Source organism: Micromesistius poutassou (assembly GCF_964030765.1).
Source record: "Micromesistius poutassou genome assembly, chromosome: 4".
Lineage (NCBI taxonomy): Eukaryota > Metazoa > Chordata > Actinopteri > Gadiformes > Gadidae > Micromesistius > Micromesistius poutassou.
The window spans coordinates 3784792-3808671 of NC_140274.1; the positions used below are offsets into that span (position 1 = coordinate 3784792).

Here is a 23880-nt window from a genome sequence, read left to right on the forward strand (position 1 = left end):
CAGTCACCGGACACCTCTGAGGGGGGTTGTGGCGGCGGCGGTGGCACATGTGCGAGCGACTGAAAGAGGGCAGAAAACACCACTTCTATCACGCAGATAAGAGGGACGTTTACAGGTTATGTAACGGGGCAGCACACATCAGAATGAACAAACATGTCAGGGGGCTGGAGACTGTTAGCCTTTGGATTTACATGTTCTCCTCTTGTTTTTGGTTTCCAAGTAGTAGCCTGAATTTATTTGTCTAATACCCCTAAAATAATAATAGCCTATTATGAAGCTACTTCGATAAAATGACCTCATTCCCTTTTGTATTTTTTCCTTTTCTTTTCTATGGAGGCTATTATCACCGTTGTGTTCTTTTATCATGCGTATATAACCCTTGCCATGTCATAATAATTTCATTTAAATGACCGCTTCATACTGCTACACTTTAGATGACATCCTGTGACTTTGACTGCAGTGCTGAAAGGTTTGTTCACCGATGACTCAGAACCACCAGCGCCGTGATTAAACCTCACAGCTGATGGGCCCAGCGGACTACGCCTCACCCCTCAGCCCGTCTACAGACCGCCTCACCCCTCACCCCTCAGCCCGTCTACAGACTGCCTCACCCCTCACCCCTCAGCCCGTCTACAGACTGCCTCACCCCTCAGCCCGTCTACAGACTGCCTCACCCCTCACCCCTCAGCGTCTACAGACTGCCTCACCCCTCAGCGTCTACAGACTGCCTCACCCCTCAGCGTCTACAGACTGCCTCACCCCTCAGCCCGTCTACAGACTGCCTCACCCCTCAGCGTCTACAGACTGCGTCACCCCTCAGCGTCTACAGACTGCCTCACCCCTCAGCGTCTACAGACTGCGTCACCCCTCAGCGTCTACAGACTGCCTCACCCCTCAGCGTCTACAGACTGCGTCACCCCTCAGCGTCTACAGACTGCCTCACCCCTCAGCGTCTACAGACTGCCTCACCCCTCAGCGTCTACAGACTGCCTCACCCCTCAGCGTCTACAGACTGCCTCACCCCTCAGCGTCTACAGACTGCGTCACCCCTCAGTGTCTACAGACTGCCGAGGCGCGTGTGTCATCTCCAGTCCCCGGGCTGATGCACATTAGACGCTACACACAGGTCTACAGACTGCCTCACCCCTCAGCGTCTACAGACTGCGTCACCCCTCAGCGTCTACAGACTGCCTCACCCCTCAGCGTCTACAGACTGCGTCACCCCTCAGCCCGTCTACAGACTGCCTCACCCCTCAGCGTCTACAGACTGCGTCACCCCTCAGTGTCTACAGACTGCCGAGGCGCGTGTGTCATCTCCAGTCCCCGGGCTGATGCACATTAGACGCTACACACAGCCTCCTCCAATCTACAACCAGTCCCTCTTCTTCACACACCGTCCACCCACACACACACACACACCTCCCCCCACCCCCCCCACCCGCACACACACACACACACGCCTCCCCCCCCCCACACCCCACACACACACACACACACACACACACCTCCCCCCCCCCCGCACACACCTCCCCCCACACACACACACACACACACCCCACCGTCCACGCCGTCACATACGAATCCAAACACACATACAGTCCGCCGTACAGCGCTGGGTGAAGCCTCACCCCTCCTCCTCCCCCTCCTCCTCCCCCTCCCCCTCCTCCTCCCCCTCCTCCCCCCCTCTCGTCGAGGACCAGAGTGAACTCAATAAGCAGCAGTGCACTCCAGCGGAATCTGCACTCATTCTGGCAATTTAGTGGCAAGTGCCCCTCAGCATCTGGCTCAGCTGCGTGCCACGTGAACGCTGCAGCCCTGGGAGGGCTGTGGGGGGCCGGGGGGGGGGGGGGAGTGCCTGTCTGTGGCCCATCATGCCACACCGAGCCAGGGCCGTAATGAGACAGCATTTAGGAGGGGCCGGATGCAAGCCCGCTGCTACAAAAAATAAAAGGCTGATGTTTTGCTGCCAGCGGGAGGGCTGTGGTGGAACAGGGGAGGAGAGAGCTTGTGAAAGGAAAAAAAACACAGAAAGAGGTTGATTAGTTGCTTATTAACGGAATTAGCCCGTTCTGTGGACACGGATTGAGGCCGGCGTAATCCTTGCGGCTGGGGGGGGAAATGAGGTTTGTCGGCGATGAATAATAAAATTCTAGGTTGTGTCAAATAATAATAATCACGGCTAAGTTGCCCACTTTGATGTTGTCCGTTCTCGTCCACGGGAAACAGGCGTGCGGGTAACGGAAATACCGGCGTTTAGTGAAAAGGTAGCTTGGCACAGTATGTGACGATAGAAATAATTAGGGAACAAGCTTCCTAATTACGCCGCCGATTAAACTATACGTTCAGGGGGCTGAAATATTTTGTCTTTCGAGCAATCAGGGGCTCACTGAGTCCGCCATTAACCTAATTGTGTTTTTCAGATCCTTGGGTGAAGCACCAAAACATTTGCAACGGGGGGGAGGGGGGGGGGGAGGAGGAGCGTCACGGCGCGGCGGTGGGTCTGCGGGAGCCCATCCAGAGATGGTGAGTCACGACACACACGCTCCTGCGATGATGATGATGTAAGCCAAGCCAGCATACTTCATTATTCGCTGCTGCTGCATGATGAGATAGCCGTTTCGGCCTCGCACAATAAAGCAGATTCTGTCCCGACGAAGGCAAAAAAGAAACACACACACACACACACCCACACACACACAATCACCATCCACATCTGCTAATCACCGTGAAAACAAAGGGGAGATAGAGATGGAGGGAGATAGAGAGAGAGGGATGGAGAGATAGACAGAGTGGTGGAGAGATAGAGAAAAAGAACGTGGAAAGGGGGAGGGGGTGTTGGGGGGGGGGAGGAGGGAGGAGGGTTGGGGAGCCACATTGACCACTCAGCCACAAGCTGCCAAAGACCGTACAGAAGTCCGCGCCTGGCACATCCTCACAGCTCCCTCTGTGGCTCTATTCAGGAGGCAGACTCGCTGGGGGGGGGGGGGGGGGGGGGGCCGGATAAGCCTGCCTGCGACTCCTCCAGGGGGGGTGGATCAACAGAGGAGCGAGGGGAGAGGGGTGAGGAGAGGGTAGGTTGAGGGGGAGGGATGGACCGATTCGGACGAGGCCAGGCAGTAGAAGGGGGCGCAGAGGAGGAAAAGCCCTACAGCATGTCGCCGTTTGGTTGAGTTGCGCCGATGACACACAGGGCCAGTCTGTGGCCACGGCCGCCGTGCCCCGTGAATGTTGCGCCGAGATGTCATGTGACAGGAGGTCGGACGGGCGTCGCACTAATTAGAATGGAGCACGTTGTTATAAAGAGAGGGTAGGCAATTTGGAGAAACTCGCCCAAGTAGGCAAGATTGTGGACGTATCCAACCGAAAATATCCCACCCCCGCCCTCCAGGACTTCCTCAAAAGCCACTCCACCGAAAGCTAGCCTGAGCTGGGGGTCTGCCCCGCCTCGGGGAAGACCCTGGTCACGGGCAGAGCGCGCACGTGTAGCCAGGGAGGTAGTTTGATTGACAGGTAGGCCGTCCAATCGTTTCATTTGGGCTGATGAAATGATTGGCTTGGGTTAATACAGGCCTATTACAGGCGACTGCCATAGATACTGGGGTTGTTCTCTCTCTTCGTCAGAGCTTTTGATTTATTGATCGCTCTCTGGATGCGAGGACAATTTCAACAAATAACAAATTGCTTTTAAAATGAATTGCCTACCCTAGCTTTAAAGGGTTAATGACGTTATATAGCAGAAATAGCCTTGGTAAGAGATACATGTACATAGCACAGCTGAGGAACCAGCCAGCCAGCCATGCAACCAGCAACCGCCAGCAGAACGATCTATTGTGTTGAAATGCATCCCAAGGAATCCATAATGCCTTCAATCGATAATCAATACAGTCTGAAAAAGACTATCTTCCCATTGTATCAGTCTATTGCAGTTTTTATCGGAACAATGCTGGAAAATAGTAACGATAATATCAATGATAGACGCTGCCTCTATTCTGGGAACCAGTTTTACAACAAAATATTTTGTTGAATATTTTGTTCAATATTCAATACCAATGTAAAAGCGGTTTGTTCTGCATCGGTCTTCTAAGCAGTAACAGAACATAAGAAACCAATGCCATTGTCATATGGATCATGGATTCTAGTTTGTCAATGCCTGTATCTTCCCTCCTGGCTCACGAGACAGCAATGAAACCCGTTTGACATTCAATATTCCCCCCATTGTTGAAAAGAGATAAATATCTTGTTTGAAGCACGGGACATTGGGAAATGTTTCACACTCTTAGTCATCGGAATACCGCAATTTATTTTTGATTATCCGAGATTAAATGGCTGCAAACAGCCAGCTCTCTGCCCCCTGCTTGCTGCTCGCTGCTCCTCTGCAGTAGGCTAGGCCAAGCCCGGATGAAACTTGCAAGCAGCAGAATTGCAAACTCCAATAATTTTGTAATTACTGAAACAAAAAGGTCTACTTCTTTCCCCCTGTCCACAGAAATAAAGGATTACACTTGCTTCCATGTTTAAAAAGTGATTCCAGCTTTTAAATTTCACAGCTTGCACTTTTATGACATTCCTTACATGGTCTAGTGATAATAATTAGAGTTATAATAACTAGGTCTTCCCTTAGAAATCGACCAATCTCTGGGGCAAACAGAGGCCTTACATGTGTTGACAAAGCCCTGTGCGGCCAACGGTTCCTTTCTTCGGGACCCGGAGGGTTTTCCGATTTGCCAAAAGTCGCTTTTGATTTGTGGTCGTATCAATAGCAACATTTGAGTCCACTCTTGTTGTATTGACTCTGCTCAGAAAACTAAATAACCTCAAAACAATACCCTCCTTCTGCAACAAGCATAATGTATGAGCCCCCAGCAGCCCAGCCCTCCCCCCACACAGAAATGGTTAGAGCAGGCCTCAGATTCCCCCCAACGTGAATTGCCAATTGGCTTGGCAGCCCCATGCTGCTACACAATTTCTGCTCTTCTAAATGAATGGAGACACGGTGTGAAAGAGACCGTAGGCAAGGAATCTCTCACCGGCAACAAAGACAAGCGCAGCACTTAGAACTTCACTTCATTCAGATTGAGGAGTGTTAAGATAATACGTGCAGGGAACACACCGTGCTGAACGCCTCCGCGCCCGCGCCCGGCTCCTGAAAGTTGGTTTTGTCATCTTAATTCCTCTGATGTGCCTAAATAAACTAAACCCAAACTTTATTGAATAAACATCTCAGAATAGAACAGAGAGCTTTGTGTGAAGATCTTCTCTTCAGATGTCAGCATTAACAACACCTCGTGATCAGAGATAAACACACTACTGTAACGCCAGCCTGCTCCTAATGCCATGGCTGAGGGCCATTTGCTCACAGCCAGTGGCATCCGGGATGAGGGCCTAAAGCAAAACTTGCATAAATAATGTAGGATTCCACCCACATAAGAAGCGCTGATCTGAGGGCTGTCAGGCGATGACGCGCTGGAGAGACGGTGATGCATGCTGGGGGAGGACAGTGCAAGTCTGGGTCGCGCTCCATGCCCCCCATAGTCCCACGCCACAACGGACGGTGCTCGGCCGTCACAAAACCCCTCCGCCCCTCTCAGAAGGGCGGGGTCACTCTCTGTCATAACGCAAACCCTGTTCTGATTGGCTACCTACCGCTGGGACACTTGCAACAAGCATTTGTCAGAAGAAAGAGAAACATATATCGCCGTCGGTACAGTAAAGATGTTCATAGAACCAAGTGCCAAGCACTAACAATCACTAGGCTAGTACTATTTTTAAGTGCCAGGACATACAACATACAATAAGTGTGTAAGAGGGGTGTGGGGGGGGGGGGTGGCTGGGTTCACCCCGCTACAGGAGGTATATCATAACAACACCGTCCATAGTGTTATTTGGTGTGAAACGGCAGCACCAAGGCACTGCTGGAAGTGTCTGGGCGAGCTTGCAAAGCACTGAAGTGTAAACATCACGTAGAGCAACTCAGCGCGTGCTGGAGTCTTCCTGGGATGGGGTCAAAGGTCACAGCGTTATCTCTCCCTCTCTTTAGGCGAGTGCGGGGGGGGGCCACCGGCCTCTGCCGCTACTCTGTTCAGCACGGGGCCAACAGATGGCGGCCCCGGCGCTGGCGCTCCGACCTGCAGGGCCAGAGTGTTTGAGGGCTGGCTGAGGAACGCGACACGGCGGGGCGACTCCCTCCCTCGCAACGCGACGAGGGGCGGAGGGGGAGACGGAGGGAAAGGCGATCGCCGCGCTGATTGCACACACACACAATGGAGACGTCAGACAATGGACGCGTAAAAAGATGGATCTAATTCAATTAAAGTTGCATTGAGTGCAGCTCTCGAGTGTCTGCTATGACCATAGGGCAAGCTGAAACCACGTGAACAGATGCCGCGCGTCTGCACGGATCAATACAGCTCCTGGTCCGCCGCCAAGGAAAGAGCAAGGTTGCACTTTGCATCGGCTAAGACGCCCCGACCGGGGCGCAGTCTGTCGGCGCAATCGCCCCGACGACGAGGGTGACAGATGGCCGGGAGGCCCCTCCTTATGACACTACGAGAGCTCACACCCAACACGCCTCCAATCGGAGGCTGAGCAGTAAAAATAGACGTCAGGGCGGGGCATGCCCTGAGAGGGAGAGGGTGAGTAAAGGGATGAGCACTCCATTCCAACGGGCTACAATCCCCTGAGACGGCGCCGCGAGACGCGAGCTCCAATGCCACTTCCATCAACGTTTACAAGTGCCTCTGCACTCTGATACATTGGGTGCTGCTCGAGGGGAGACACCTGATTTATCCTGCTTAGCTCTCTTCCTCTCTCCGTCACCAACTAGCATACACAACACAGTTGTCATCGGTGCACAGCTCCTGTGGAAGGTGTGCCGCTCCCCGCCATACCGCACTCCGCTGAGCCTAGGCTAATTGTTTAAGCCAGTTGTGTTTTTTGAGGCTAAATTGGGCTTTGTTTACAAAATGGCGGTAATGAATGACTCTCCGCCTCCCCGCCTCCCCGCAGAGCTCCACGAGTCATGTGTGAAGCTGGAGGTAATTAAGTGAAAGGATAATTAACGTGTAACATTGAGGAACATATAGGCTTATAATTACCGCGGTCCCCGTTTACCGTCCGTTTAGAATTACGCTTCGGTTGGCCTTGGTTTTGGTTTTGGCTTTTCCACGAATGTTGGTTTTGGCCACCCATGAATATATTGAAAGAAACAAATGTTAATGTGTGCTGTTATTTTACTGTTTTTTTGATGCCTGCTCCAGCAAGTTTATTATTAACTAACCATGTCCTACATCCAACATATCCTGTTCGAGAACAAGAATGGGTTTATTTACAAGCTATGTTCTTAACGGATGGATACAGTTTAACACTTATCCTTGAAAGGCATTAAGAGCCATCATTGCTTCAATGGCTGCATCTCCAACAACTAAGAAATATGTATTTATTATGCATCATTACTGTGTAAAAAAAAAAAAAAAATCTATTATTGACCTAATTTTATTAAAGTTACTGACCCTATTTGCATAAATTTCAATATTATAAACGGAACCCATATTGATGAACGCATACTACAATATTTACATAATGCACTGACCCAAAAAGGAATTCCCTTTGCTCCAGCTTCACAATAAACAGCTTCACAATAAAAGCACCATTTATCACACTAAATCCACTCGGCCAAAGACCCGTAATGGCAGTGTATTCACAGGGTTAAAAATGAATAAATAAAAATGAATAAAAATTGCATATCACACATTGTTGCATATCACACATTCATCCCTAAAAAAAAAACGATACTGCGCAAAGGTTCATTCCTCCCCAAATTCACCAGAAGGACCATGTAGGCCCTTTTCCAGCACGGACGTCGCTATCTCGGGCAGACAAGCCATCCTTTCACAAACAAGAGGTTATGATGAGCTTTTCAAATGTCATTCGCTTGCTCTTCAGAGCGCTGCAAACCAAATGTCAGCCGGCTGCGCGGAGCCGGACTGTGAGCCGCCGCCAGGGCAGCTGCAGAACCTGCAGATCACACGCAAACTACCTGGAGGGGACGAGGGAGAGCACAAATCTATGTTTGTTTTGGGGATTTGGGGCTGGGCTGATCCTTTGATGTCGCCAAACTAAAAAATGCTAAGTCCACTGTAACCACCGCAAACAGCTAAAGAAAAAAAAGAAACAGCCCGACTGCGGAGATAACAGAACAGCCTAACAGACGCCGTTGCGGACCAGGTGCACCCGTGGAAACGCTTCATTGAAAGTCGGGAGGTGGGCGGGAAACTTCAACTGCCGCGGGCTGTCGAGAAATGATAGGTCTTCATAGCAGTGTGTGTATGTAGATGCCACACAGAAGGCTGACCGCCACGACAACACCGCTCCAAAACGAGACGTGACCTGACAGCGTCTACTGGCTGAACCACGGCCGGCGCTGCGCTCCTCGCCTCCCGCCCCTCCTCGCCTCCCGCCCCTCCTCGCCTCCCGCCCTTCTGCCTCCTCATGCAGAAAAGCATCCCGGCGCCGCCGCCGGGCCGGGTGCGGCTCCGACTCGCCGTGCCCAGCAGATGGCAAACATGTCCGAATTATGAGGCAGCGTATATAACAAGGGGTCATACATTTAAAATCTGCGCACGGAAACTTTCCAATTGGATGCTTCTGCACAACAAAGTCAACTTGGAAGACGATCAGGCCCTTTTTTCCCCCCCCCCGGAAAAAAAGCCAAAGGAAGTAGATCCCCATCCAATCCCACACCCCCCTACGCTGGGGTCTTTTGGTGACTGTGACTGTTTGGTGAGATACTTCAGATGGCCCTGTCATCTGCCCTGCACTCCATGGCATCTAATGCACACAAACAAGATGGGGGCACGCTGGGCTTTGTGACACATCCGGCTCTGTTTGGCCAAGAGAGGGAGGAGAGGGAACTGTAGCCATGGGGCCAATGAGTCACCCCCGGAGAATGGGCTCTTGAGGGTGAGAGAGGACGACAGAGGAGGCCGAAGAGAGGCAGAATGAATCATTATATGTAGATCACTTCGGAATGTGGGACTACCAAAACGCACACACCTCCGATTCCCTCCTGAACGTCCGGGTATCCTGTGTTATGCACGCTGAAGGAGGTCATGAACATGAACGGTTCTCGAGGATGAATGGTTCAGTGTGGTTCCATTCTTCCACTTCCACTGAACGATTTTAAGCTCCGTCATAGTGGCGGATTAAGACATATTTCTGTGCGTTTCGGTCTAACCAACGTTCACATTCCTGATATTATTTCAACATTTGAGTAAACTGCTGTTGGCAAATTTTTTGTGCCATCTCCAGCTGATTCATTTAGTAAAATAACAGGACCTTAAGCACTGAATGTAGATTAACTCAATTTGGAAGCGTGTCCAAAGTTGACTTTCACACAGCATTCTAGTAAGAAACAAAGCCCTTTCAGGGTGTACAGCATTGTTACGTGGGCCAGGGACTGGGAACACGGCACTGTGTGCGGGCTTCAATACGTGGAGCGTCCTGCTCACTCTCTACTGCGTCTTACAAAGCATGGCTGCCCTTTGTTATCCTCACTGAGGGCGATAAAAAGGCATTTTAAAAGGTAAACGTGTGCCGACGAGGTCATTTGTGTGCCTAAGTAAGTAAGTAAACGTAGTACGAATATTTAGGCCTATATATATGCCAGTTGAACCAAACTTGTTGATGTTGTTTTGGTCTTTACCTCAACAAGGAATATCTATGATGGTGAGAATAATTATCAAATAACTTGAATACAATTCATATTTATCGGAAACGTATGGCTCTTGCAATGTCACTGGAAATGCAGTTAGTCTTTCATGTATTTAGTTCAACTGGGAGAACAATTCACGTTTAAAATACTTAAAGTAACACCACTTTGGTTTGAACCAATTTGTTGAATGCTGTTTGAGTTTAAACTTATTACCTTCAGACCACAATAATAAATAATAAATAAATAACGTTAATTACAATAATGTCAATTAGTGTAAAACGTTGCCTATTACCATGGTCAATAGCCGTGGCTTCTGAACACATTTCAGCTGGCTTTAGCATGACAGCATTAAGACTTCAGAGAAAAACAGATCAATCCATCGCCTTTGAGCACAAAGGACACTTTGAACACTATTCAGACCCCTGATCAAATTGAAAGGAAAAGAAACAATTATAATGCGCCTCTTTGGTGGCCTTATGCTACGATAATTCAGTTGTAATTGGTAGCCTTCAGTCTAGCTCAGCTCTACCTTCCTAATGATGACTCACAAGTGGCTCAGGAGGTGGAGCGGGTTGGCTAGTAACTGGAAGGTTGCTAGTTTGATCCCCGGCTCTTTGAGCGTCAAGGTGTCCGTGAGCATGACTCGCATGGTTGACACCGGCGTAGGTCTGTGAATAATATGTGCATGAATGGATGAATGTTGAATTGTAAAGCGCTTTCAGTGGGCTCTGGTTAGAAAAGCGCTGTATGATTGTAGTCCATTTACAAAGCCCCAGTGCAGGGTGAGGGTTTAGGTTAGAGACACATTATTACACCGTGATCTTACTCTAACTCAAAAATAACATACTTTACTGTACGGCCTGAGACAGATCCATTTATGAAAGCATCTGCAAGGAGGTTACTATGGTCACTGCCAGAGACACAGGCCTGTACCCGAGGGCGTTGCACAACCCATTGTCCCTGGTCTGGGCAAATTGTTGTGTCCTCCAAGGCCTCAATAAAGAATGAACCGCGGTGTGCGTGGATGCATGAAATATGGAGACAGCGTTCCTTTACAGCGCATAAAAGATGCATGTCTTGCTGCAAGATAAGATATGCAGTCATTGTCTTAGATCAGAGCGCGGCTGGTCGATTGCGGAAAATAAAAAGTTTCCATCAGAGGGACTAGTCACGGTCGGCTTGTTGCTGCACGGCGTCGAGGCCTCTTCTAGCATGGAGGGTGACGTTCCTTTTTTACTGTGAGGGCGCTGTCGTCTAGCCAGTTTGGGGTTCTGTTCGTCAGCACACGCACACGCACACACACACACAATACACATACACACACACACACAGACACACAATACACACACACACACACACACACACACAATACACACACACACACACACACACAATACACACACACACACACACACACACACACACACACTCACACGCACACATCCTTTCCAGACTTTCCATTACGATATTGACAGCTAGATTGATGGGTTGACCGCCAGGTGGATTTGCGTAAACGTTCTCCAGCTCTATTTGGACAGAAGCCCATTAGTTTCTCACCGGGAGGTCTGTAGCTGAACATCAGCACGGGGGTCATCTGACTCATCTGTGAGACAACTGGTGCATGTGGATGCCTGTGAATTCACTGGGGAAGCGGGCATTTTCCAGCCTGTTTGCTGTCCGAAGCGCCTGGACGTTTGGCCTAGATCGCAAAACGGAATCACCATCGTACGAGAACCTACGACCGACCGTATCACGACTCGAGTCAACCGACCGCAAAGCGCCTCGTTCTCTCGGTAGCGCGGGACGGGATCGCAGCCGGCGCATCGTATTAACACTGGAAGAGCGGCAGAGGCCCCTGGAGGCCCCTCGAGGGGCCCCTGGGCCACATTTCAGTGTTATATTAATGCTGACGTGGTCGCATTGGTGCCAGCATTTCTTTCCCGTTTTTAGGAGAACCTTTCGAGGGTTTCAGAAACGTCAGAAACAAAATGACGACCGTTGAAAGGTGCCAAGCAACGGCTCATTGCTCCAGGCACGGATAAGGACGTTGGGAGTCCCGGCTCCTCCTCTTTGTTGACATTAGCGGTTAACCCTAGCTTGCGTGTCCAAGCAGTTTAGCAGGATTAAGCTTAGCCGTGTGCCAGTCCTCCCCCAGTCGTCCCATGGGATAAGCACGCCGGCCACAATGGTTGGCATAATGTCAACAAGACTCTGTATTTGCCCTCATAAAGAAAGAAGATGGTCGCTAAAGCGTCCTCATAAGAAATACTAACCGTTCATCGTTTCCAAACATTTCAGTGATTAACATTACAACTAATCCCAGTGATGACGGTGAGTCTGCAGGAACTGCCACCCCCCCCCCCCCCGCAGGACAGGAAGTGGTCGGCTGCATGTCCCTTTGATGGCTTCACACAGGGTCATATGCATGTGTAATGTCATGTTTTCTGGCTCCCAGAGGCCATGCATCTCCTTTCATCTCTCCCGGGGCCTGGATGTGTCTCATCTACTCCACGTCACAAGGGGAAGGAGTCAGGAAAAACCCCAACCACTGTCTCTCTCCCCTGCCTCTCCCTCCTAACAGGCCCCTACATGAGAGCTTTTTAGATTCCGTCTGCGGGAGCTTTTTTGAGACGATGCCACCCAAACACTACTGTCACAAGGCGAGGACTGGATTCCACTTGAACTTTAAATTAAAGATTTGTATCATTTTGTTAGGAACACGCCAAAAAAAAACATGCATGGCTCATCCTGTCATAGATTTCGTTTTGTTTTCCATCAGCAGTTACAACAACCATACTCTTACTTTAAGCAGCACTCCCATGAGATTTTAAATATGATTCGTCTTTTGATGTCCTGTTTATTTGGGGCAGCAAAAGGTACTGTGTGTGGGCCGAAAATAATGTTCTTTGTCAGCCCGAATCGAGTAAAGCATAGTTCTTCCCTCTAAGTCGGTGCTACTCCAAACTAAACAAACAATATTCATAGCAGCGCGGCAGAAAAGGCCAGCGCCAGCCTGCTTTACGTAAAGCGTTCCTCTGACTTGCATCTTATTCTATAGGCATAGGGATGACATTTAGCTTCCTGTTGTCAAGATCTTAGCTTGCATCCTTCATGGTCGCAAAGAATGGCCCTTTTTTCAAACCATCAACTCTAGATTTCCCTCAGCTGTACCGTTCTCCCAGCTGTGGCACTCGCACATCGCAGCTGCTTTAGATATGTGAAAGATTAATATTCTTTCCAGTCACAAGGGCAAACAAACAACCTTCTACAGTCGGATGCCATTATGTAACGTGACTTAAAAATAGCCCACCATTGCATTACACTTTATTTAAATCAGTGCACGTGCAAATCTGTCGGCCCACATTTTTCTTGTTAAGATTTCATCATTGTCTGGCATGCTGCTAAAAGCTGACATCGTATATATTAGCGTTGATATTATTATACTCTAATGTCTGCTGGTTTTTAACAGAAGAACGAATCGACTCAATGATTACATTCTAATCCTTCAACACCCTTTCGTGATTTGCCATGGAGTGAAATGGGTGTCATCTGCAAGAATGAGGAGATAAAACAATACGGACCGAGACAATATTCAAAATGAGAAGAATTATCGTCTCCCCACACCCAATCCAAAGAATAATAATCACATGATCGTTACACCACTATATTCTGCCCTTTTTGTTTAAACTATTCCTGATTTGGGCACGCTTCTATTTGTGATCACATGTATTATTACACACTAATAGAATAATGATGACACACTTTACTATGTAGGCCATATTAATCAACGCATGCAACCTAGGAAAACAAACGAGGCCACGGCCTACATAACCACCACCACCACCACCACCACCATGTCCCGGGGTCCACCGACCCCAAGACAGGAGGTTTCTAGCCCTCTGTGAAACCAATCAACACAAGATACCACCCTGACATCTGGAGTGGAGCAGTGTGTTGTCAGTGTGACCTGACTACCAACACCAACCCACCAATAAGCAGAGTAAGAGCAGGCCGACCCCCCCCCCACACACGGCCGCCCCCCCCCCCCAGCTCTCTCCAGCCCCGGAGTGACTTGCAGCTTACAGAGCGATCAGCACTACATTATAGGCTCTCACAGCAGCAGTGGCTAGCTGGGTATCTCTCGACAGTCAAGTAACAGGCACGTCCCGACTCCAGATGCGGTAATCACCGCTTGGCAGAAGCCCATTGGCGGACAATCAAGCAAGTGGTCCACTCATGGCTGTAAAGGGCTAGAGAGCCGTGCGTCTCGATGGCTCTACTCACCTCCGTCTACTGCCATGGACAAAGTCCTTGAGAAACTGCCATTTGCCTCCCCCGCTGTCCACTCTGTCCTGCCTGTAGGACAGAGTGGACATCTGTAGGTCTACGTGTATGGGGGGGCTAATGCACATAAAGGCTCAGGAGCACGTCAGTCACAACTAGCAGAATGAGCACGACACTTGAATGTTAGCATACGCTCTCCTGACTGGATTGATAGTCAGGGAAAATAATTTCAAATAAAGTCTAGACAAACGAAAAAACACCCATAGCTATAAATCAAACAAGATGTGAGTTGAATTGGCCATATTTCTCTGATCCTCACTATGGAAAAGGTAAATATTAGATAAGCAGAATGCTAGAAATTCAGTTGAGGTAGAAGTCTGTATAAATCTGATGATTGAAACACAATTTAAAAACGAAGAGGCATAAGAAATCTGTGGGAACAGTTGGATTTCTCGACTGATGTGAACTGACCCCAAGAGGGTGTGGTCAATCTCAACCCGTTTGGGATACATGGTAGTGCCGTCTTTGAAACGTGACCCCACCGTTTCCTAAAATCTATTTTTCTCACGGCGTACAACGGATTCTGGAGAACTCACATTCAGAAAAAAAAGGCCTCAGATTCTACCCCTGTAATGAGGGTAGAATATCATCCGCCATGCTTTGTAAAGGGAACAGCATGGAGTCAGAGCGTATCACCGTTACTCTGCACAATGTCACTAATGAGGAAGCACAGGCTGAGCACAACAATGCCTTAGTGGAGACCTACATTTCACTGCTTAAATGTGATGGCAGTGTGGGATGGCTGCTCCATACATATCACGTTCCAGCCTCAGCCAATGAGGGAAGACTTCCCCAGAACCACCAACCCACCCTGGAGCATAAGCTCAAAGCATTGAGCAAGACGCTCCTCAACAGTATTGCCAGATTGGGCTAGATTTACCACCCAATCTGGCAACCCTGGCTGGTTGCAACCACTGGTCCTCAACCACGTAGACTTTAGCCATCGATCAGACATAGCCATTGATGTCATTTATTTCCAAATAGCAGGTCGATGGATCCAAAAATGGTGCTGTTGCACTATTTTGAACATGGTTACAAAGAGAGTATTATCGTGGCCCTGGTACGGTTTCAATTGAATGCTTCACTTAATCCACGTCAATATGCAGATACATGTTTTCGGATCTATAAAACGAGCCATATGATGTGCTTCAGGGTGTAGGCTAATCAGACACTTTGCAACCACAAGCTGTAGCATTAAGCTGGCAGCCCGCCAGATAACACAGCATATCCCTCCACCCAGATCAAACCCGGTCCTGTTTACCAATGGAAACCCCTTCTTCCTCCTCGCATCAATCTGCAGGTTGATGTAGGCCCGGGAATGGGAGGGGATTGCATCACCATGCAAAGACAGAGGTCTTTTTTTTTTTCTTCCCAGTGACTTCAGTGGTTCCTCACTCTCTCAGGAATACCCCGGGCCGGGGGGGGGATTAAAGGCTCCTGTACAAAGACATCGCAGCACCATGAGCTCTGTGTGACCAACCATATGCTCCACACGTATCATCTTACCCACCCTAACAGTTTTCTGAAAAGCGTGTCATTTGACACCACAAATAGCCAGGCTTGGGGGGGGCCCCACCGCTGAGGGGGGGGGGGGGTATTAAAAGGAATTGGGATGCTATTAAAGGAAACCAGAGCCCTTAAATTAAACATTTAATAAGTAGGCACTGCCATTATGGAATTGAGCCTAGCTGCCAATGAATGATGGGGGAGGAAACTGCAACAATAAAAAAAAAACAAATGCCTGTGCTGCCATTAGAGAAACTCAGAAGCAATGGCATTATCTCAGTAGTACTGTCAAAGCACAGATGGTGACAACAGATACCGAATTCAATAAAACCCTTTATAATATCACGCAGACATAGCCTGCACACACACACACACGCACACACACACACACACACACACACAAACACACACACACACACACAAACGTGTTGTATGTGTGCGAGGGAGCAAATGAAAACATTCATCTGATTGCAACATTGACTAATTTGTATGTATGTGTGGTTACAACACTGTCTTGCCTCAGGCTACAATGTGTGTGTGTGTGTGTGTGTGTGTGTGTGTGTGTGTGTGTGTGTGTGTGTGTGTGTGTGTGTCTGTGACACATCTATGTATGTGTATATGTGTGTATGTGTACGTGTACGTGTATATGTGTGTGTATGTGTCTATGAAAATATGGGGTTGTAATTAAAGCTACATGCAAAGCATTCCCGCTCTACCTACAAACACAAGCGAAAAAAAAAGGTTCACCAGTTAAAACTTGCAATGATTCAATTATTACCATTTCATTTGAGACCACTGTGAATTAACATATCATTGAGGGAAAACGAAAAGGGTACCTTGTCCCGTTTGGACAAGGTACCACAAGAACGTCGATTGCCTGCCGTAGAGACTGGGAGGATAACCAATAACAACAGCGCCGATGGAATAGAGCGCACATTGAATGGGAATAAACCACAACGTCCCAATACGCCCAATAAGACCGAGAAACGGGACTGGGAACCCGGCGGTAAAAACAGAACCAGGAGCGGTTAGTGTGGCTGCAGCACCATCGGCTGCACTGGCTGCGGGAGAGAAGAGAGGGCAGGCGGGGGGATGAGCGGCACAGAGCCTGCGGTCCTGGACCAGGATACCAGGATAGCGGGGATGGATGGTGCCCGCGGTCCTGGACCAGGAGCGGAGCGGGGATGGATGGTGCCTGTTCCTGTTCCTGGTCCTGGACCAGGAACGGACAGCGGGGATGGATGGTGCCTGCTCCTGCTCCTGGACTAGGAGCGGACAGGATGGATGGATGGTCCCTGCTTCTCTGAGCGCGTTCCAGTGCAGACGCACCGCCAATACACCAACCAAAGTCCATATTAAAGAAACCTTATTGCACTTTTTTTTTAAAGGGGTTATTTCTTACCTGTGGAGCCCAGAAGAAGCAAAGCTAAAAAGATATCCCTTGACTGGACCATTGCAACTCACGAATACTAAACGTTAACGTTGGACCGCGTTAACGGCGTTTTCCGTCGGTCGCTCGTCGGTTCCCGGGTGGTTTATTCACTGGGAATTGTGCATCCTAGCCTTGTCACTGCGAAGACTGTGGTAACTACTGTGGATTATAGCAACGACTAGCAATTGCGAAACAGTACTAGTGGAGAGCGCCAGCAGGGAACTGTTCAAAGCTTGATGGACAAGCAGCGCCTTCTTACATGCACAAATCAATGCGCACGGCGGAGTACCGGACCTGCTGTTAAATAGAGCGCAGTCTCCAGATGAATGGATGTCGTGGGGAGCCCCTGGACTGTAATGGCACAAACAAGTTACTATTATATCGTGTTGTGTTGGCTGATATGGAGTTTAAAATCTTAAAATATTTTATTTTGGTTGTTGTTGTTGTTGTTTTTATCCGAAAGATAAATCATATTTACTTTATCCTTCCTACCCTGTTTTAACTTCAGTTTTGCAATGTAAAGAAAATGGTAATTAAGTTTGATCGTTTTTAACAATTTAAGTAATTTCGTTTTTTTTTGTTTTTTTTTCAGGAAGCAGACTTAACCTTAGGCTCAAATATACAACCGTTCTAAAACAAACATACACAAAGCTTGCACACAGAGATCCCCATCCGAGCATTTTATAAAATATATAGTTCTCCACTTGGACTCGGGATCAGAATGTGTACACACAGCAAAGCTCTTCATACAAAATAAAAAAATAAAAAATATATTGCTTTCATTAAAATATGTGTGGCCTTCATCGAGTCAGTTCCACCACATTGAAAAGCTCTGTATTTATATAGAAGTGCACAGTGTATGTTTGCAAAAGATCATCTGGGGACTGAGGCTGCAGGGACAAAGATTTCCTTGAGTGGCTCAGATGACAGCACAGCTCTTCTGAGTCTCTTGTCACAACCAACCGAACCGTCAGTTGAGGCTATTGAATTGATGGCTTAATGGGCTGACTCTTGACTCACTATATTTTACTACAGCTGGTAGCCAATTTAGTTACACTACAGATCCCCCACCTCTCTCTTGGTCGTTGAGGGGGAGCTTTGAGTCCAGATCTACAGTGAAGCTCATATGGGTGCACTTCACACACTCTGATGGGTGTTCACTCCTCAGCTAAAGCAGCACTATTACATCATCAGCGCTAGGCTAACCGCTCATAGCTTGCACAGTCGCCCCAGATCTCCAGACCATATTACGAATAACAGTGCTGTCCACGCACAGATAAAACACAAGCTAATGGGGTACCTTAAATATGGATTTGCCACAGCAGTAATTTACTGGTGGTAGTGTCCGTTTAAATAGGTGACACTCATTGCTAGGTACGGGTATTGATTGGTGCTGAGACCCATTATGATGGTGGCTAATAGAGGACAAAGTGGGACCACATTCCTGGTTTTTTTTAGGCAGACCTGGACTACCAAGTGCATGATAAAAGATGCAGGGGCAAGAGAGATAGGGGGGGGGGAGAGAGAGAGAGAGAGAGAGAGGGGGGGGGGGGGAGACAGAGAGAGGGAGTGAGAGAGAGAGAGAGGGGGGAGGGAGAGAGGGGGGATAGTGTGGGGGGGGGAGAGAGAGGGATTGAGAGAGAGAGAGGGAGGGGGGTAGAGAAAGAGAGGGAGATAGAGAGAGAGATGGGGATAGTGGGAGAGAGAGAGAGAGAGAGAGAGAGAGAGAGAGAGAGAGAGAGAGAGCGAGAGAGAGAGAGATAAAGGGAGAGAGAGATAAATATGGAGAGGGAGAGCAATGGTCTATTCAGATTTGGTCCAATCCAGAGGAGTGAGGGGATGGAATGAACCATGATGTGGGAAATCATTTAATAGCCCGGTTGCATGTGTGTCGCCACCATGGGGAAAAGCTGTGAAACCTTCTGCTTTGATCTTTTTGACTTGAAGTCACGCTTCCCAAGAAGCATGACTTCATACAGGAGCAGGGATCTGAATAATAGGAGCAGAAGTTGGCCCACATCTCGCCTCCCAGCTGGGCCGTGGGACGGGAACACGTGTGGCAGGGTGGAAACCTCCAGTCCCAACACTCAGCTGGGAATTAGTCATGAGGGAGAGAGAGAGAGAGAGGGGGGGGGAGAGAGGGGTAGAGAGAGAGAGAGGGAGGGAGGGAGAAAGAGGGGTAGAGAGAGAGAGAGAGAGAGAGAGAGAGAGAGGGGTAGAGAGAGAGAGAGAGAGAGGGGTAGAGAGAGAGAGAGGGAGGGAGGGAGAAAGAGAGAGAGGGGGGGTAGAGAGAGAGAGAGAGAGAGAGAGAGAGAGAGAGGGGTAGAGAGAGAGAGAGAGAGAGGGAGAGAGAGAGAGAGGGGGGGGGTAGAGAGAGAGAGAGAGAGAGAGAGAGAGAGAGAGAGAGAGAGAGAGAGAGAGAGAGAGGGGTAGAGAGAGAGAGAGGGAGGGAGGGAGAAAGAGAGAGGGGGGGTAGAGAGAGAGAGAGAGAGAGAGAGAGAGAGAGGGAGGGAGGGAGAGAGACAGAGAGACAGAGAGAGAGAGAGAGAGATGACTCTTTAAGTAATGAACAGCGGTCAAACACAGATTTCTCCTCAAGGAAAGCATGTGAAGTGGTTAGGCTACCTTTTATTCAGGGGATGAATTAATGGCACATGGGAGACTTACGCTGCTGAGGTATTCCAAGCACCAGGAATTATTGGTGTTTTATTGCAAGGTGTAAACGCGGGGCTCTGTGAGAACAGGCGGGGGGGGAAGTCTTTAATTTACGGCATGGTCGATGAATAGCATTCCAGGACCAAACTTTCTTTGAGTAGAGCCACAGCCATAGCAGCAGTGTGGTGGCCACCGTCCCCAACTAACCTGACAGCTCGTCATCCGCGAGCAGGAAGTGAACATAACACTCAGAACTCTCCCACACTCCTCTTACGCACTTATTGTGTGTTGTACGACCAGGCACTTAATGTACGCACTTATTGTATGTTGTACGTCCTGGCACTTAATGTACGCACTTATTATGTGTTGTACGTCCGGCACTTAATGTACGCACTTATTGTGTGTTGTACGTCCTGGCACTTAATGTACGCACTTATTGTATGTTTCTACGTTATGGCACTTAATGTACGCACTTATTGTATGTTGTACGTCCTTGCACTTCAAAATAGTACATTGTGTATCATCTTATCCTAGCTATCTCTGTTGTATACGGGGAATGGGTTAACCTAGTTGTTAGTGCTCGGCACTTGGTTCTATGAACATCCTTACTGTACCGACAGCCATATATTGTTCCTCTTCCTTCTGACAAATGTACTTAATGTAAGTCGCTTTGGATAGAAGCGTCATACCGCTACATGCACTGAATGTGAATGTGAATATGAATGTCAGAAGGAGAGGAACAGGGAACATGTCAGGGAGCTGAACAGGGCTTTGGAGGCGATCCCACTGGAGTACACGCCTTGAACTGCTTTTCCATTCCAGAGACGCAGCAGGACAGCAGGTCCAGAGAGGGTGACCGGACCCCCCCATGGAGCTCTCAGGGTGAGGAGCGGTATCGGCAAGGCCATGGGCGGTCCACTCGACAAGATGAAAAGGTGGGAGCAAAAACCGATAGCCATTACGACGGGGGCAGGAGCCTTCTCCCTCGTCTTCTGGTTCCCAAACTGCAGTGTGAAGTGGATTATTTTAGGGACGATCTGAGTTGAATAGCAGAGGAGCCTCTCTATGATTGATCCATGTAAATGAGCTGGATTAAGAGGCGTGTATTGGTTTAGCGAGAGCGAGAGATAGTGTTGTCAGACAGTAGGTTCATTGTCCCGGGAGTCTGTCCTGCCGGGGCACAGAGGCCTCCTTTGTGGCCCGCTGATATTAATCTGGGTGAGAGAGATGGGGAGTCTGGCTGAGAACACATCAATGCAGAGCCTCTCTCTCCCTTCTCTCTTGCTCTCTCTCTCTCTCTCTCTCTCTCACTCTCTCTCTCTCTTTCTCTCCCTCTCTCTTGCTTTCTCTCTCGCTCTCACTTTGTATCTCTCTCTCTCTCTCTCTCTCTCGCTCTCTCTTGTACACACACAAACAAACACACATACACACACACACACACACACACACACACACTGAACACACACACACACACACACACACACACACACACACACTAAAACACACACCAAACACACCAATACACAGACAAGGAGAAAGTGAAAGCAAAGGTGTGAACTGTTTTGCTTGAGTGTGTGTATTTTGATCATCAATTTGATCCATTGATCAGCATGTTTACATTAAATCAATAGATTTCAAGGGATCGATTTGTAAATTTGTAAAAACAAACAAACAAAAAAAACTGTTCTAATAACTGTTGACTGTAACAGTGACATCACCTTGCTGAATCTGAAAATCATTGCAATAAAACCATATTATTATCATCCTCAATATTGTTGTAACACAAAAAAAAGCGGCATCGATTATTTTCGTACTCGGGTGTCATTGGCAGGACGCAGTGACAGCCTGCATGCAAAGAGCAACGTTGATTTATCCATGTACCGGGGGAAAATCCATCTTGTTGTGCGTAATGTAATTAAGGAGTACACCAAGCACTTGGGTATATTTGAAAACGCTTAATGGAATAATGTTAAAAGGAATATGGATTGTTTTTATAATGCACATGTACACTAAAATATAATTCTCTTGAGAGTGACCCCCCAATGTGCAGTAGGCCTAGGCGTATTGTAGCATACTATTCAAAAACAATCCTATTAGATAACTAAAGCGTCGCATAGGTTTGGCTTGGCTCGAGTGGGTTGGGAAAACCAGGCCTATATTTGCTGCCATCTAGGGCTCGGAGAAGGAAACATTAGTAGAATAAGAATATAAAAATACTTAATGACGCAGCACATTGTTTGCAATGACATCTTGCCGACGAGAGAGGGCAGCATATCTCCACTTATACCAATTTGGTCACCATTTTCAAGATACAGAGATGGCTGTTATCTTGTTTATGCATTCCAAAACAGACGTATATGAGTATGAATGTTTGTTTTTTAATGAATAGTAGCCTAATCATATAATTTGTCATTTATTATATGCTTTTATACAAGGTTAGTGACGCCTGTCACTAAGGAGCTGGTAAGGGTTTTAAGCCCACAGGTATGGCTGCAGTCATTTGGGTTCTGAGCTGAAGCCGTTCAGTTTGGGGTTCAGATCCCCCTAGAGAAATTAGTAGGCCTACATGATCCTTTCCCCGGAGACACATCCTCATCCAGGCCACTAGTGTCCCGTTTTAAAACAAACTCGACATGCAATGTTGTCAAACGATGAATCGCATAGCAGACCATGTACAGAACACTACCACCATACTGAGTGGTTTCATAAGGACTACACCGACCCGAGAACCTTCTGTTTCGACAACATCCCGTCCATAGAGAGGCGCATCCTCCGCTGCCCTTATCTTTACCTTCAGCAGATATGCTCTATTTTATCAACACCGTTTCTCCTCCCATCATAATCAATTTTTTTTGTGGTTTGACATTTCATTCCGAGTTCCTTCATTTGTAGGGTGGACGCCTTTGGGTTTAAACAAGCGATGCATCAGAGAGGAGGCGCTCTCTGAATACACTCCTACTGCCAACGAGCTACAGGTTGTGCTCTCCATGCAGAACACACAACCTGAAGACACACAGCGTCGTGGTACTGAGGTTTCATCTGTATTGGCCAGTTTGGATATGAGCGTTTGGATTGTTATTCATTCATTATTCATTCGCTGTTGATCTCTAATGAAATGGTATGAAAGAAAATGCCACGTGAAGAAATGTGAGCACACGCACATGCGCACGCACATACGCACGCACGCACGCTCTCTCTCACACACACACACACACACACACACACACACACACACACACACACACACACACACACACACACACACACACACACACACACACACACACACACACACACACACACTATAGGTAAATCCAGATTAAGCATTGAAACAGGGGGCAAAATGCAGTACACAGTGCACTTGTTTTACAACCAACCATTACTTACAATCGTCGGCAATTTATTCATCCAAAGTAGTGTTTATTTTTTGTTTATCATAGTGGGGGTTTTTAGTTTTTCAGCAGCCTGACGCAACAACAGGCAGCCAAATCATCTGCAAATGTACGTTAGGTATTCACATATAGCGTAATGTAGTGGGCTGTTTGCATCAGACCGTGAACTGTCAAGCCGCTGCCACTTTCCATTCCTCCTGATTCCTGTGACAAGCCTCTTACATATTCTTTATTCAGTTCGGATTCCACACTTTCAAACTCACGCTGCAAACTGCATTCAGCCCTTTATGCTGCCTTCAAGGTGCCCTCGGGAATATTGAGAAAGAAAACGGTTGTAAAGCCCTGCCAAAATATGCGTTTATAAAAAAAAAAAAATGTAGGCCTATTTCCATTTGGTTGTAAGTTTTAAATTAATTTTCATAGGACGGCATATATTGACAGGCTAATGAAGGCTCTTTATTATGCAAATAAGAAAGAAAATAATTGTGTTTAAAATGTATGTGTCATTATTCGTATTGTAAGCTGTAGGAAACGGGTGATTAAAAGGTGTGTTGTTATTGACACACTCCATCAGAAAAGATATAGCACCGTCGCAATTTCTTTGTCTTCAAAACGAAGGCAAATATTTATTCAAACAAAAGGCTAATTCCTTAAATGGAAACAATAGAAGATAATAAGTTGCAGCTGTTTTAATTTGCAGAGAACACTTTGCTCAAAGGTGACTCAAAATGATCTGCCTTCAAAATAAAACTGAAATGATCATTCATCATGTAAAACTGTTCAGTTCATAGCTCATAGCTCATAGTGTTTGTTTAATAAATTTAAAAAACAATGCTTAAAAT

At 47.8% G+C, this 23880-nt stretch overlaps 1 protein-coding gene across 4 annotated transcripts in view; it reads right to left on the minus strand.

Annotated features, from left to right (window-relative positions):
- The window catches only part of ncam1b (neural cell adhesion molecule 1b), an 80976-nt gene extending 63891 nt beyond the window's left edge, over positions 1–17085 (minus strand). For all 4 annotated transcript variants that reach the window (XM_084467449.1, XM_084467448.1, XM_084467447.1 and 1 more), the window contains exon 1: positions 16962–17085. In XM_084467449.1, coding sequence (XP_084323575.1) covers positions 16962–17013 — 52 coding nt within the window. In that variant the 5' untranslated portion in view covers positions 17014–17085. The remainder of the gene's footprint in view (positions 1–16961) is intronic.
- Positions 17086–23880: the final 6795 nt, after the last annotated feature.